The sequence below is a fragment of the Oncorhynchus keta genome, chromosome 35 (assembly GCF_023373465.1).
Source record: "Oncorhynchus keta strain PuntledgeMale-10-30-2019 chromosome 35, Oket_V2, whole genome shotgun sequence".
Lineage (NCBI taxonomy): Eukaryota > Metazoa > Chordata > Actinopteri > Salmoniformes > Salmonidae > Oncorhynchus > Oncorhynchus keta.
Genome location: NC_068455.1, coordinates 54,515,011 through 54,529,818, shown reverse-complemented (window position 1 = coordinate 54,529,818; position 14,808 = coordinate 54,515,011). Strand labels below are relative to the sequence as shown.

At 44.6% G+C, this 14,808-nt stretch overlaps 1 protein-coding gene across 1 annotated transcript in view; it reads left to right on the top strand.

The window, feature by feature from the left end:
• The first annotated feature begins 11,831 nt into the window (after positions 1–11,831).
• The window catches only part of LOC118368632 (actin filament-associated protein 1), a 116,337-nt gene continuing 113,360 nt past the window's right edge, over positions 11,832–14,808 (top strand). Inside the window, exon 1 of the mRNA XM_035752897.2 lies at positions 11,832–12,337. Within this exon, the coding sequence (XP_035608790.1) occupies positions 12,319–12,337 (19 nt within the window). The 5' untranslated portion in view covers positions 11,832–12,318. The remainder of the gene's footprint in view (positions 12,338–14,808) is intronic.

Here is a 14,808-nt window from a genome sequence, read left to right as displayed (position 1 = left end):
GTGTGCGCTGTTGGCTGGGGCAGACGGGTTACTCCTCTAGCCTCACACTGAGTTATGGACTGCTGATTTATCATGCTGTTTGTCTCCCCCTACGCATTCGCCCTGTGTGTGTGTGTGTGTGTGTTGGTCTCATTTCAGTGGGTTTAGAATATCTCTACTTGTCTGTGAGTGTGTATGCACTGACTGTATGTGCCACTGTCCACAAATCACATACGTCCTCTTATATGTGTCAGGCTATGGGTTTGTGTGTGTGTGTGAGACGGAGTGACTGTTTTCAGATGATAAGTCATCATCTCTCGGGGTGAAGCAACATTATCCAGGCAGTAAAGTTTTTTTAATCTCAATTTTTTTTTTCATTTTTCACTCATACAAACCCCATCTGTGTGTGTAATACCACGTAGAGCCAGCCCCCCACACACACACACACACAAAGATTTATGCAAATCTGCTGTGGAATCCCATTAAACCCACCATGAGATCACACTGTGTTTTGCAGTATGTGTGTGTGTGTGTGTGTGTGTGTGTGTGCGTGTGCGTGTGTGTGTTGATATTTACCAGCGGGACAGACGGTGGTTTCCCCGTACACAGACAGACAGACAAAGACAGATGCTTCTATTATGTGTATGGATGGTTGTGATTACCAAGAGTTATTAAGTCATTCGTTCTGTGCTCAGAACCGGTGAGACTAACAATGCATGTGGAGATTATTACTAGACATAAAGTGTCTTAATGCAACACCACAACAATGAGCTCCAAATACAGATGTCTGGATTTTGATGACGTAACTGAATGGAGACACTGAGGCTGCACTGATCCGACATCAGTTGTTATCTTAACTACAGTATTAACTACAGTATTTCCCCAAGGCCCTGTTGGTAGTCTAGGTATGGTTTTCGATTTATAGTAACCTGATTCCAAAGTTTGTAAGTTTGAATCCAGCAGTTGTTTTTGAGGGCCTCCCGAGTGGCGCAGTGGTCTAAGGCTGTGCCACTAGAGATTCTGGGTTCGAGTCCAAGCTCTGTCGCAGCCGGGCCGCGACCGGGAGACCCATGGGGCGGCGCACATTGTGCCCAGCGTCGTCCGGGTCAAGGGAGGGTTTGACCGGCAGGGATATCCTTGTCCTATCGCGCACTAGTGACTCCTGTGGCGGGCTGGGCACAGTGCACGCTGACACTGCCAGGTGTACAGTGTTTCCTCTGACACATTGGTGCGGCTGGCTTCCGGGTTAAGAGGGCATTGTGTCAAGAAGCAGCGCGGCTAGGTTGGGTTGTGTTTTCGGAGGACGCACGGCTCTCGAACTTCGTCTCTCCTGAGTCCGTTCAGAAGTTGCAGCGACGAGACAAGACTGTATCTACCAATTGGATACCACGAAATATGGGAGAAAACGGGGTAAAGCAAATCGAAAGTTATTTATTTTTGTCTTAAGCCTATCCCACAATTTAACCCTTTACCTTAAGTTAATTCCTAACCTTAAGATTTCGGAGTTAATACCTAAACTTAACCCTAACCTTAAAAATGTGGAGTTAATACCTAAACTTAACCCTAAGCTTAAAAATGTGGAGTTAATACCTAAACTTGACCCTAACCTTAAAAATGTGGAGTTAATACCTAAACTCAACCCTAACCTTAAAAATGTGGAGTTAATACCTAAACTTAACCCTAACCTTAAAAATGTGGAGTTAATACCTAAACTCAACTCTAACCTTAAAAATGTGGAGTTAATGCCTAAACTTAACCTCAACCTTAAAATAGTGGAGTTAATGCCTAAACTTAACCCTAAACATGGAGAAATTTGACATTTGTAACAACTTCGAAATTTGATCTTTGAGAAACATGGATGAACGTCTAATTCCGACGTGAGACTGTGAGAGCTAGTTGCTGTGTGTGTTATACAACATAGAGCTAGGTCCACAAACACACACACACACACACACACACACACACACACACACACACACACACACACACACACACACACACACACACACACACACACACTAAGATTTATACAAATCTGCTGTGGAATCCCATTAAACCCACCATGAGATCACACTGTGCTTTGCAGTGTGTGTGCGTGCGTGTGTCGATATTTACCAGCGGGACAAACACACAGACACCCCAGTGGCTTCCCCATACACAGGCAGACAGACAAAGTCTGTATTATGTGGATGGAGGGCTGTGATTACTAAGAGTAATAATGGCAAATAGAAATCCAATATGGATGGTTTTAAGAGATAGATGGGAGGGGTTGAATGGAGCTGAAAGTTGGGAATAATAAAAACTAATAACAACAACTTAACTAATGTAAAACACACTGTGTCCGTAAAACGTACACTACCGTTCAAAAGTTTGGGGTCACTTAGAAATGTCCTTGTTTTTGAAAGAAAAGCACATTTTTTGCCCAATAAAATAACATCAAATTGATCAGAAATACAGTGTAGACATTGTTAATGTTTTAAATGACTATTGTAGCTGGAAACGGCAATTTTTGAATGGACAATCTACATAGGCATACAGAGGCCCATTATCAGCAACCATCACTCCTGTGTTCCAATGGCACGTTGTGTTACCTAATTCAAGTTTGTAAAACCCCTTTTGCAATTATGTTAGCACAGCTGAAAACTGTTGTTCTGATTAAAGAAACAATAAAACTGGCCTTCTTTAGACTGAAGTCCTCGTACAACGCTGTGTACTACTCCCTTCATAGAACAGTGCAAACTGGCCCTAACCAGAATGGAAAGAGGAATGGGAGGCCCCGGTGCACATCTGAGCAAGAGGACAAGTACATTAGAGTGTCTAGTTAGAGAAACAGACGCCTCACAAGTCCTCAACTGGCAGCTTCATTATTAAATAGTAGCCGCAAAACACCAGTCTCGGCGTCAACAGTGAAGAGGCGACTCCGGGATGCTGGCCTTCTAGGCAGGTGTGTGTACCATGTTGCATTCATCTGATGTGATGCCAGCGGTGTCTTGCCCAGATTCCTCCCTTCTCCGCTGGAGATACCTGGTCGTTATGGAAACGAGTTGATTGACCGTCACACGATGACAGCCCGATTCTATACTGAACAAAAATATAATCATAATATTCAACAATTTCAAAGATTTTCAGTTCATAGGAAATCAGTCAATTTAAATAAATTCATTAGGCCCCAATCTATGGATTTCACATGACTGTGCAGGTGAGCAGCCATGAGTGGGCCTTTGAGGGCATAGGCCCACCCACAGGGGAGCCAGGCCCAGCCAATCAGAAAGATTTTTTTCACCCACAAAAGGGCTTTATTACAGACAGAAATACTCCTCAGCACCCCAGATCCCCCTTCTCAGACAATCCCACAGGTGGAAAATCGGATGTGGAGGTCCTGGGCTGGCATGGTTTCACGTTGTCTGCAGTAGTGAGGCCAGTTGGATGTACTGCCAAATTATCTGGCAACAGCACTGTTGGACATTCCTGCAGTCAGGACTGCAGGACCCCCTCAAAACTGTGGCAACTGAGACAACTGTGGCAACTGTGGCATTTTGTTGTGTGACACAACTGCACATTTTTAGAGTGGCCTTTTATTGTCCCCAGCACAAGGTGCACCTGTGTAATGATCATGCTGTTTAATCAGCTTCTTGATATGCCACACCTGTCAGGTGGATGGATTATATTGTCAAAGGGGAAATACTCTCTAACAGCGGTGTAAACAAAATTGTGCACAACATTTGAGAGAGAAAAATATTTTTTGTGCGTATGGAACATTTCTTGGATCTTTTATTTCAACTCATGGGAAGAAAAAAAAAACGTTTCCATCGTATACTTTTGACATTTGGGGGGTTATAGTATTTGCAATGTGAGCCAAACAGGGGATAGACATGGTTCTGAGGCATGGACTTTGATTTGGTGTGTTAAATCTTTCATTAAAGAACCAGTGACCAATGATATTCTCATGCTGAACACAACAGTAGGTTTTGGGCCACACATGGATGGTATGAGGTTGAGGTTTCATGGTGAAGAAAGTTGCGTAAGATGTGTGTAAGTGTAGGTACATTTGGACCAGAGGATAACGTAAGTATGATAAGCTTATGTTAAGCATTATACAGCACTTATCTCAAATAGAATTTAAGTACAAAAGCAGGTTGTAAGCACAGCTTAAGAGGATGAAGCTACTAGCAGGTCCAGCCAGCCCTTTAGGCCTCATCTTAGGGGTTAGTGTTTGCCATCCCACACAGGCCCACTCTCCATCTGTGGTCACCCCAGACATAGTGTGTCCAAGTCAGGCCCTCAGCTCTGCTCCCCTGGGTTTTTAAAAATGTAACTAGGAACAGTGAGTTTACTGCCTTGTTCAGGGGCAGAACGGCAGACCTTGTCAGCTTGGGGATTCGAGCTTGCAACCTTTTGGTTACTAGTCCAAAGCTCAAACCACTAGGCTACCTGCCGCAACTAAGGAGTGGGGTGTGGTGGTGGGGGTAAGAACAACACCTGTCACTTAATATCTCTCTCTCTCTCTCCCTCTCTCTCTCTCTCTCTCTCTCTCTCTCTCTCTCTCTCTCTCTCTCTCTCTCTCTCTCTCTCTCTCTCTCTCTCTCTCTCCCCCTCTCTCTCTCTCTCTCTCTCTCTCTCTCTCTCTCTCTCTCTCTCTCTCTCTCTCTCTCTCTCTCTCTCTCTCTCTCTCTCTCTCTCTCTCTCTCTCTCTCTCTCTCTCTCTCTCTCTCTCTCTCTCTCTCTCTCTCTCTCTCTCTCTCTCTCTCTCTCTCTCTCTCTCAATTCAATTCAATTCAAAGGGATTTATTAGGATGGGAAACATATGTTTACATCTCTCTGTGTGTGTGTGAGAGTGGTGTTGTTACAGGGGCTGAGTGAGGCGACTGCACTCAAGTGCACTTCACAGGACATGGAATCCTGCACTTAAACAGATGGCTAAATGCACTGTCCGTGGTTGATACTGTAGCTGCTGACATATTTATGTCCGTTTTGATTGTGTGCCCTGATAAAAGTGAACTATGTATTTGATAGTATCTCTCTCACCTCTTTTTTTCTCTCTCACCACTCTTTCTCTTGCCTCTCTTATATTCTCTCTTTCTATTCTCTCTTTCTATTCTGTCTGTCTGTCTGTCTGTCTGTCTGTCTGTCTGTCTGTCTGTCTGTCATATTCCCACTATTTTGCTTCCACAGATTGTCGGTCCTGTCATTCTAATGAATACAAACATATTGTCTTGTATTCTTGTCTCTTCCAGAGACACCTCTCCCCAGAGGACTTCCAGCATGTGTTCGGGATGACCCTGGACCAGTTTGACCGCATGGCCCTGTGGAAGAAGAACGACATGAAAAAGAAGGCACGCCTTTTCTAAAGCCAAGTGACTGTAACAGGGATAAAAATAGCATCTCTAGTCTACAACGTCTGTCCAGTCTGGATGGAAGGAAATCAGAAAGAAAAAAACCCCCATCAGAAATCATCTATATATGCACCGCCATACGACGCTGCGCCTGCGAAACATCATCTCTGCCAGAATAAGGAAGGTGGAGACATTTGCACGATGTCGCCGTGACCGACATCCAACGTCGAGGCAATGTCCGTCACATATAGCTTTTGTATGCGTTGTGGTCTGAATGTTATTTTTTTATAACCTTTGGGGAGGTGGGGGGAGATGCATTTGCATGGCCCGTGACACCACTCCTCCTCTTCCCCTCTCCCCGCCTCTATGTGAGTTCTGCATCCCCCACCCCCTTCCTCCCCAAAAAGAGAAATAGGCTTTTTTCTCTTTGTCTCTGTTTCTTCCTGGTTCAACGTCTGCCTCATCTACGGTCTTTATCTCGACTTGGAACAATATCTCTGTCTGTTTTCTATCTGTTTCGTTTTCCCCTCTTTTATCATTCCTGCTATCTGTTTTTCTTACCCTCTCTTATGGTCTCTCTCTCTCTCACTTGATCTTTCCTTATCTACCGTGTCTCATTTAAGGTCTCTCTCTCTCTCTCTCTCTCTCTCGCTCTCACCCCCCCCCCCTCTCTCTCTGTCTCTCTCATTCTCCCCCCCTCTCTCTTTCTCTCTCATTCTCCCCCCTCTCTTTCTCTCTCTCATTCTCTCCCCCCTCTCTCTCTTTCTCTCTCTCTCTCGCTCTCACCCCCCCCCCCTCTCTCTCTCTCTGTCTCTCTCATTCTCCCCCCCTCTCTCTTTCTCTCTCATTCTCCCCCTCTCTTTCTCTCTCTCATTCTCTCCCCCTCTCTCTCTCTCTCTCTCTCTCTCGCTCTCACCCCCCCTCTCTCTCTCTGTCTCTCTCATTCTCCCCCTCTCTCTTTCTCTCTCATTCTCCCCCTCTCTTTCTCTCTCTCATTCTCTCCCCCTCTCTCTCTTTCTCTCTCTTTCTCTCTCACCCCCCCTCTCTCTCTCTCTCTCTCATTCTCCCCCTCTCTTTTCTCTCTCATTCTCCCCCTCTCTTTTTCTCTCTCATTCTCCCCCTCTCTCTTTCTCTCTCTCATTCCCCCCTCTCTTTCTCTCTCTCATTCTCTCACACCCCCTCTCTCTCTCATTCTCCCCCCTCTCTTTCTCTCTCTCATTCTCTCCCCCCTCTCTCTTTCTCTCTTTCTCTTACCACCTCACCTCTCCTCTTACTCCTCTTCTCTGTCTTTTTCCATCTCCTTTTCTTTTTCTTTCTTTTTTTTTTCTTTCTTTTTTTCATTCTTTCTTTCTTTCTCTCTCTCTATCCTCCCTTTCCCCGCTGTAGCCTGTGCTAGCCTCTAACTCACCACAACTTATAGTCTCATATCTGAACAACAGATGTATCATTTTACAGCAGTGGAGGTTAAGATAGGAAAAGTTTATCTTCTCCTTTTTTAAGTGGGTAGTTTGTTTGATAGCCATGCCATGATTTGTTGATAGAGGGCTGTATCTTACACACGCCACTCATAAATCAGTGAAGATGGGAGTGTTGGGGTTGGACCAGAGCCAACAGCATGAATCATGGGTAAAAACAGTACCATAGGCACCACTGATACCCATAGCAGATGTATAGAGCCTCAGGTTCTTTCAAGCCCTGTTGTCAAACACTGCCTTGCCAGACACTTTTACCTAAATCCCTTCCCATCAAAAACCTACATTATTTTTATAAGCTATTTTTGACTCCTGGATGGCCGTCATCCATTCTGTGGAAGTTTTCAGATGTGAGAATCGTGTTGTTATGACACCTTTATCATCTGCTCCCCCCCTCATTGTCCTCACACTATCTAACACAGGCCTGCAGCAGCACTTGAGCAATACAAGTTAAGCCTTGCTTAATGAATTGATAATGACATATTAACATATAATCTGTACCTTCTGTGATAGAGGATGATCCCTTTCTATGTTCGTTGTTTGTAAATCATTTAGCATCCACTGCCACATATGTAGTGGGGAAACGTATATTGGCTTTGCTAAGTCTCCAGAAACTCCAACAATTAATTCAACCATAAGTGGCATACAATATACACGTGACATACAGTGTACATATATTTGTCTCGGAGTTTGTTATGCGAGCCAAGGTGTATATTGCCTCTAGGGCATGCACGCATATGAGAGATGGTCGAGGTCGTCTACGATGGAAATGTATGAAAATGTTTGTAAAAACATTCTCAATTTGGATCATTTTGGTCCCTCATTTTGGTTAATTATTTTATGTACATTTTGTAACACAACTTTTGTCCAATGAAAAGCCCAATTCAGATGCTTTTGTTTGGCATTTATTTATAGACATCTTAAAGGGAGGATGAGGATGGTCATCTTTAAATCTCATGGCTTTAGGGCAGGTGTATTGGAAAACACATGCTCTATATAAATTAAAAACACAGTCAATCTGAATAAATGTCAAATTAGAGTTTTGCTCCATCGGTAAGTAGAACATTAGCCGTCGTCATCAAAGCTCATGTCTCCTGACTTCTAATGTCAATCTGAGATGAAAGCGCTTTTATCGAAATTCAAATCAAATGTATTTATGACACCCATTTTGCGTCAGCAGATGTCACAAAGGGCTGATACAGCAGCAATGGAGTCGACCATGTATTAAAGTGCTTGAGTGTGCCTCGTTGAATGTGAATGCCGATAGTGTTGCAGAATTACATTGTCAAATCTAATGTCTGCTTATATCGGATAATCATTTATGCAGTTTGGAAGAATGCTGTGTGTATGGATGTGTGTAAGTTTTGACCTTTTTGGATCACTGTTACGACATCATTGTAACATTGAAAGAAGGTTGATGTAGCGTTATCAATGGTGAGGAGGGCTGTCCCAGAACAGAGATCACAATGGAGGGCTGTTCGGAAACACTGTGTTTGTTTTTGTGTTTGAACAGCTGTGGAAACAGTAGTGTAAGCTGAGAGGCAGAAACTAAGGAACACGTATCCAGGTCTGAGCTCTGAACTTGCCCTTAGGCACACACAGATCTGGGATCAGATTCCATTCTCCTAATCCTAACCTTAACTATTAGAGAGGAAATGCTAAATGTGTCTTAGTTCAGTCAGTGTCTACACTCTTAGAAAAAAGGGTTCTTCGGCTGTCCCCATAGGAGAACCTTTTTTGGTTCAAGGTTGAACTCATTTGTCATTTGGGTTCCATGTCCTCAACTGAAACCAACAAGGGTTTTTCAAAGGGTTCTCCTACAGGGACAGCCAAAGAACCCTTTTAGGTTCCTTATAGCAGTGTAGGGCCAAGTGCATTCTGTTTTGCTCAAGGGTCAGGCCAGATCAGCAGAGCTCACATAGCCCAGATACACACCAGGCCCGACCAGCAGAGCTCACATAGCCCAGATGCACACCAGGCCAGATCAGCAGAGCTCACATAGCCCAGATACACACCAGGCCAGATCAGCAGAGCTCACATAGCCCAGATACACACCAGGCCAGATCAGCAGAGCTCACATAGCCCAGATACACACCAGGCCAGATCAGCAGAGCTCACATAGCCCAGATACACACCAGGCCAGATCAGCAGAGCTCACATAGCCCAGATACACACCAGGCCAGATCAGCAGAGCTCACATAGCCCAGATACACACCAGGCCAGATCAACAGAGCTCACATAGCCCAGATACACACCAGGCCAGATCAGCAGAGCTCACATAGCCCAGATACACACCAGGCCAGATCAGCAGAGCTCACATAGCCCAGATACACACCAGGCCAGATCAACAGAGCTCACATAGCCCAGATACACACCAGGCCAGATCAGCAGAGCTCACATAGCCCAGATACACACCAGGCCAGATCAGCAGAGCTCACATAGCCCAGATACACACCAGGCCAGATCAGCAGAGCTCACATAGCCCAGATACACACCAGGCCAGATCAGCAGAGCTCACATAGCCCAGATACACACCAGGCCAGATCAGCAGAGCTCACATAGCCCAGATACACACCAGGCCAGATCAGCAGAGCTCACATAGCCCAGATACACACCAGGCCAGATCAGCAGAGCTCACATAGCCCAGATACACACCAGGCCAGATCAGCAGAGCTCACATAGCCCAGATACACACCAGGCCAGATCAGCAGAGCTCACATAGCCCAGATACACACCAGGCCAGATCAGCAGAGCTCACATAGCCCAGATACACACCAGGCCAGATCAGCAGAGCTCACATAGCCCAGATACACACCAGGCCAGATCAGCAGAGCTCACATAGCCCAGAAACACACCAGGCCAGATCAGCAGAGCTCACATAGCCCAGATACACACCAGGCCAGATCAGCAGAGCTCACATAGCCCAGATACACACCAGGCCAGATCAGCAGAGCTCACATAGCCCAGATACACACCAGGCCAGATCAACAGAGCTCACATAGCCCAGATACACACCAGGCCAGATCAGCAGAGCTCACATAGCCCAGATACACACCAGGCCAGATTGCACAACCCGTTCATCATCTCATTAGGTAAACAGGCCTCCCACTCAGAGGAATCAGCTGCGTGTCTCTCTTACGTCAAGGTCAATACAGTGTTGGATTCACAACTTTATTTACGCTTTTGATACAGGAAATCGGAAGGAGCTGCCCAATAGACGCAATTTTTTTGCTTCCGATTTATTTTGAATTATAGAGACATAATAACATATCATATGGTCAATGTGTGGCTTCTGTTTTTGCTTGTTTGATTGTAATGGAAGCCAGATATTTATGAATATCCTATGTATGCAGGTATATGTCCATTGCGCCACTATAGTCACAGAGAAGTGTATTACCATGTTTGTTATAGAATGTCCCGTGAAAATAAGTCTGCCTCATTGTATTAACCCCAATGTTATGGAATGACTAGTCTATATCAAATATGTTGTTCTTTTAACCTAATGGCTAGGCGTAACGCGAGTTATGTAAGTCTCTGTGGCACACAATTAGAATTATTCTGACATTGCCGTTATGCAATATGATGACGTTAAAATGAATTTGGCTCTGTCACAATCTATTATTTTGCACTGTGTAACCAACGGATACCATATGCTGTGATTCGCTGTTGTTGAGGCCCTGTGGAGGATGATGAGAGGCTGAAAATATGGCTTAACATTATTCTAATGCTGTAACTAAGCCTATTGTTTAGCTTTTGTTCTTATTTGGCTTCGCTGGTTTGCAAGAAATACTGATGTCCATCTTTAAATAAATGTTTCATTCAGTACTGTTTCTTTTTGATGTGTGCTGTGGTTTTATGGTAATTTAACTGGTCAGAATCTTGACTGTTTGGGTCATTGCTTGAGCAGTCTGTGAAAACTCTTTTGTGTTATTCTCAGACAAACTGAAATGTCTCAGTGGCACCTATCAAACGAGAGTAGCTAACTTTGTATACGTGACAGTCTCTTCTGGTGTGAGGAAAGTTTGTTCCAGACACAACAGACATCCTTATTGGTTCATATCAGGGCTCTCCAACCCTGTTCCCTGTTCTCCAACCCTGTTCCTAATCGAGTGTACCTGATTCTAATAATGAGCTAGTTGATATGCTGAATCTGGTTAGTTACGACTGGAGTTGCAGTGACAAACGACAGTAGGGTAGCTCTAGAATAGGGCTGGAGAGACCTGGTTAATATTCATTTAGTCCAGAGGTGTCAAACTCATTCCATGGAGGGCCTTTTTGTCTTCTTGGTTTTGGTTGTTCCTTCCATTTAAGACCTAGACAACTAGGTGAAGGGAGTTCCTTACTAATCAGTGACCTTAATTCATCAATCAAGTACAAGGGAGGAGCGAAAACCCTCAGACACTTGGCCCTCCGTGGAATCGGTTTGACGTATGTGATTTAGTCTGAATTAGTCTGAATTTAGTCTAAATTAGAACAGGACATCCAGTGTAAACCCAGTGAACAAATATGCAACTTTGTCTAATTTGTTGCTCTGGGACAAAGGAAAGAAGATTTCTGGGTGCAGTCTTGCTACTGAATCATTTTTCCACACTGTGAATCTATTATGTTGAAACAGGTGCTGATGAAAGGAAGTGAATCATTCTGTGAATCATTGTTGTCATTTGATTCATCATGGTTTCGCATAGCCTGTATGTATAGTAAAACGGAGACTACAGAGATGAGCAAAATGCCATTCTGTGTTCGTTTATTTATTATCATGATAGGCCTGTATGTTGATAAACAGTTATTATATCAGCTGCCTCAAATCCACTAGACTGACTATTCTATTTAAAAGACAAAGACCCCCACCCCTTATCTGTGATTGGGAAAGCCCTTGTAAGCTACGGCTGCGATTGGCTACTACTGTGTCCATCTCCCTGTCTTATTGACAGCTGGAATATGCTTCTGTCCAATCACCCACGGAAAGTACTGATGGGCATTTCTTGTTTTTTTCGGTGAACCGGCTGATTTGGCTCCGTTCACGTAAAAGAGCCGGCTCATTTGGCTCCCAAACGGCTCTTCGTTCAAAATGCTTAAAAAACAACATAGAACCATGAAAAAAAGCCAATCTCCAACGTATAACACAAAAGCTAGGCTACCATTATGTCAGATCGTGAAATGCGCGTTCAAATACAGTTTTACCTGGCCAGCAAAGATAAATAGCGTGGACCAGATTGACGCGCTCTCCTCTCCCCACTATGTATTTTTTCTGCAGTGAGGATTCACTCTCTTTGGATCATTATTTTGTAACTTAACTGCAAAAAAAACATTGTTTTGAGCTCAAAAAAGCAGTAGTGTGCAAATCAGGCAGCCAAAATGAACGCCTCTTTCACCGATGCAATTCGGTTCCAACGTTCACCAAAACGATCCGTTCGTTCGCCAATGACCCATCACCAAGGGAAAGGAAGCAAGGAGCTAGGGAAGGGAGACGCACGAGAGTCCACAGCCTGCTTACTATACAGGATAAGTGCGCACCCTGGAAGTATCTAGGCGACATGGACAGAAACGGAAAAGGTAAGCGTTTTTGTTTTACCCCTACACATCTACTTTCATTCATTGTTATTCTGTCCGTGATTGTTGAGATAATTGTAGTCTAACAAAACCACGCGCTCGTAACCATGTTTCTACAGTAGCATAGCTTGCTATCACCTCGAAGGGTGTGTGTCGTTTGTGTTTGGGGAAATAAGACGTTTTGCTGTAGAATTTTCCAATGTATTATGTAAACGATATCAGTTTGTTTGTTTCCTCCCCCCCTTGTTTTGGCATAATTACTTCCGTATAAATTGTTTCTATGCCAGTTTTTTTTCTCGTGAGAATAAAATGATTTGCCTCGTCTGTCTCAACTCCAGTTGAGCGTTTCAATATAAATGGTCAAAGTATTCTTGCGACAACAACTTGAACAAGGTTGCTATGAGGGATGGCGAGGCACAACACAAAGGAACACGAGGTGTAAGACCAACAGGGGGTCCTGCCGGGTGAGCAGGTTGCAGCGTGATTAATTGACAGACTAATGAACTCTCACCGTATGGTGCTCGTGACCATACCTCATTGGCTGGGACACTGTGTAGGTGTATCAAAGGACCCGCATTTGCTTCCTGTCATCGTATTCTCTCCTATCCTTGTATTATTTCCTCCACGTGAACTGAGGCCGAAAATTGAACAGGTGGAAGCAAATTATGGCCAAAAGCACCATTCCATGTAGCCTCCCAGTATGTGTAAAGCCTACTGTTTATGCCAAAAAGCTTAGGCTTTAATGGCACAGATGGTGAATTTACCCAGAAACCACAGAGTGGCTGGTTCGAGCTCCAATCCTGCCGTACACCCTTCATCACTAGAACCATATTGCTTTTAACTAGCCTGTAGTTTCAGATGGGTAAAGATGGAAGGGCATGGAACAAGGAAAGGAAATGCTTAAGAGTAAGACTATTGTGATGCAGCATGGTAGGGATCAGCTGGTCGCACCCTGCAGCAGCCACTCATGGCTGCTGAGACTGACTGGCCAGGAGGGAGGGGAGGGGATCAAGAAGCTCAGTTATTTAGAACAAATCCAATGAATCAAATATAATGGGGCACGGGATGGGAAAATCTGCTGGGTTTGGATTAATCAGACTACATGTTTAGGAAGGGGCACCGTTTTGAAGGGATAAGCAATAACTACAAATGACACTTACCAATGCCTGGGCCATTTTCTTAAATATTGGATTGCAATATGTCTTAACAGCGTTTGTATTTTAGTTGGTCATTGGACCTGTCTATAGTCTCTATCTCTACCTTAGCTGACCTGTATCCCCCAGTCCCGTTTGTTTACAAGGAATTTGGTGGAGAAATAATCCCTGGAACCTTTACTTCTACTGCCTTTGTTGTATTTTTAACCCTAATTGTGTGTGCCTGAGGCTCGGTATTTCCCCAGCTCTTTATGGAAGCCAAAGCCAATCCACCCCAGTCAGTCCAGGCAGGCAGTCCCTGTAACAATGGACAATGGAAGGCAGACCTACTGTATACATCCTGCAAGCTCTTTGGCCACAGTATTGGACCAACTCTCTTTTTTTAAATTTAGTGCGTCCCAAATGGCATCCTATTCACTTTGTAGTGCTCTGGTCAAAAGTAGTGCACTACATAGGGAATAGGGTGTCATTTGGGACACACACTACCTTGCACAACCTGGGAGAGGGCGACAGTGGCCGTGGAGCACACACTGTGACAACTCCCCTGTGACAACTTTCTCGTCCCATTTCCTGATTGATACACAAGAAGTAGCAGCTATTGAGTAGGCCTCAGTGGGTCATTTCCTGTTAAAATATGTGTCTGGGCAGGTGTGGGTGGAGTATGGGTTGTATGGTTTTGAGTTGAATCTGAGGTGAAACTGTGATCCCCTGTCCATAGCAGCGGGAAATAGGGGTGCTGCAGCACACCCTAAAAATCCAAAAATAAAAGTGATCTATAAAAAAATAATCTCATAACAGTAGTGCTCTGCCTTTACTAGTCCTGTATTAGCGGGCCGATATAGCCGTCTGTAGTGCGGGCAGCAAATTCTCATCCTACATCTTACAGTAACCGACTGAGATTTCTGGCAGTTGGTTCCATTAAGCCGACCATGTCGGTGCTGTGGGCGTTGCTGCTGACGTCACTATTGGACATCTGTGCCCCTGGGTGTGAGGTAGCGAGTTAGCGTGGGGTGCGCAGTGCAACACAGCTGCGAGGGCTGAGATACGGTTCCCCCTGCCATTAATCCATGTCTTGAGTATTATCCCTACCATCACCAACCCACCCTATCCCCACTGATTTAGTGATAACAGAAAGGGTAATACTACGACAGCATTGATTCAATGTTGATTAAACGTTCGCAGTGGGGCTCCTTCTCAGTTCCTCGTCATGCGGGGAAGACTAAGGTTAGCTCGGATTGGAACTGTGCCATTGCGTCTCTCTCTTTCTGTCTTTCTCCATCACTGCTTCTCTGTGTGTTCTCTCATTCTGTAAAATAGATC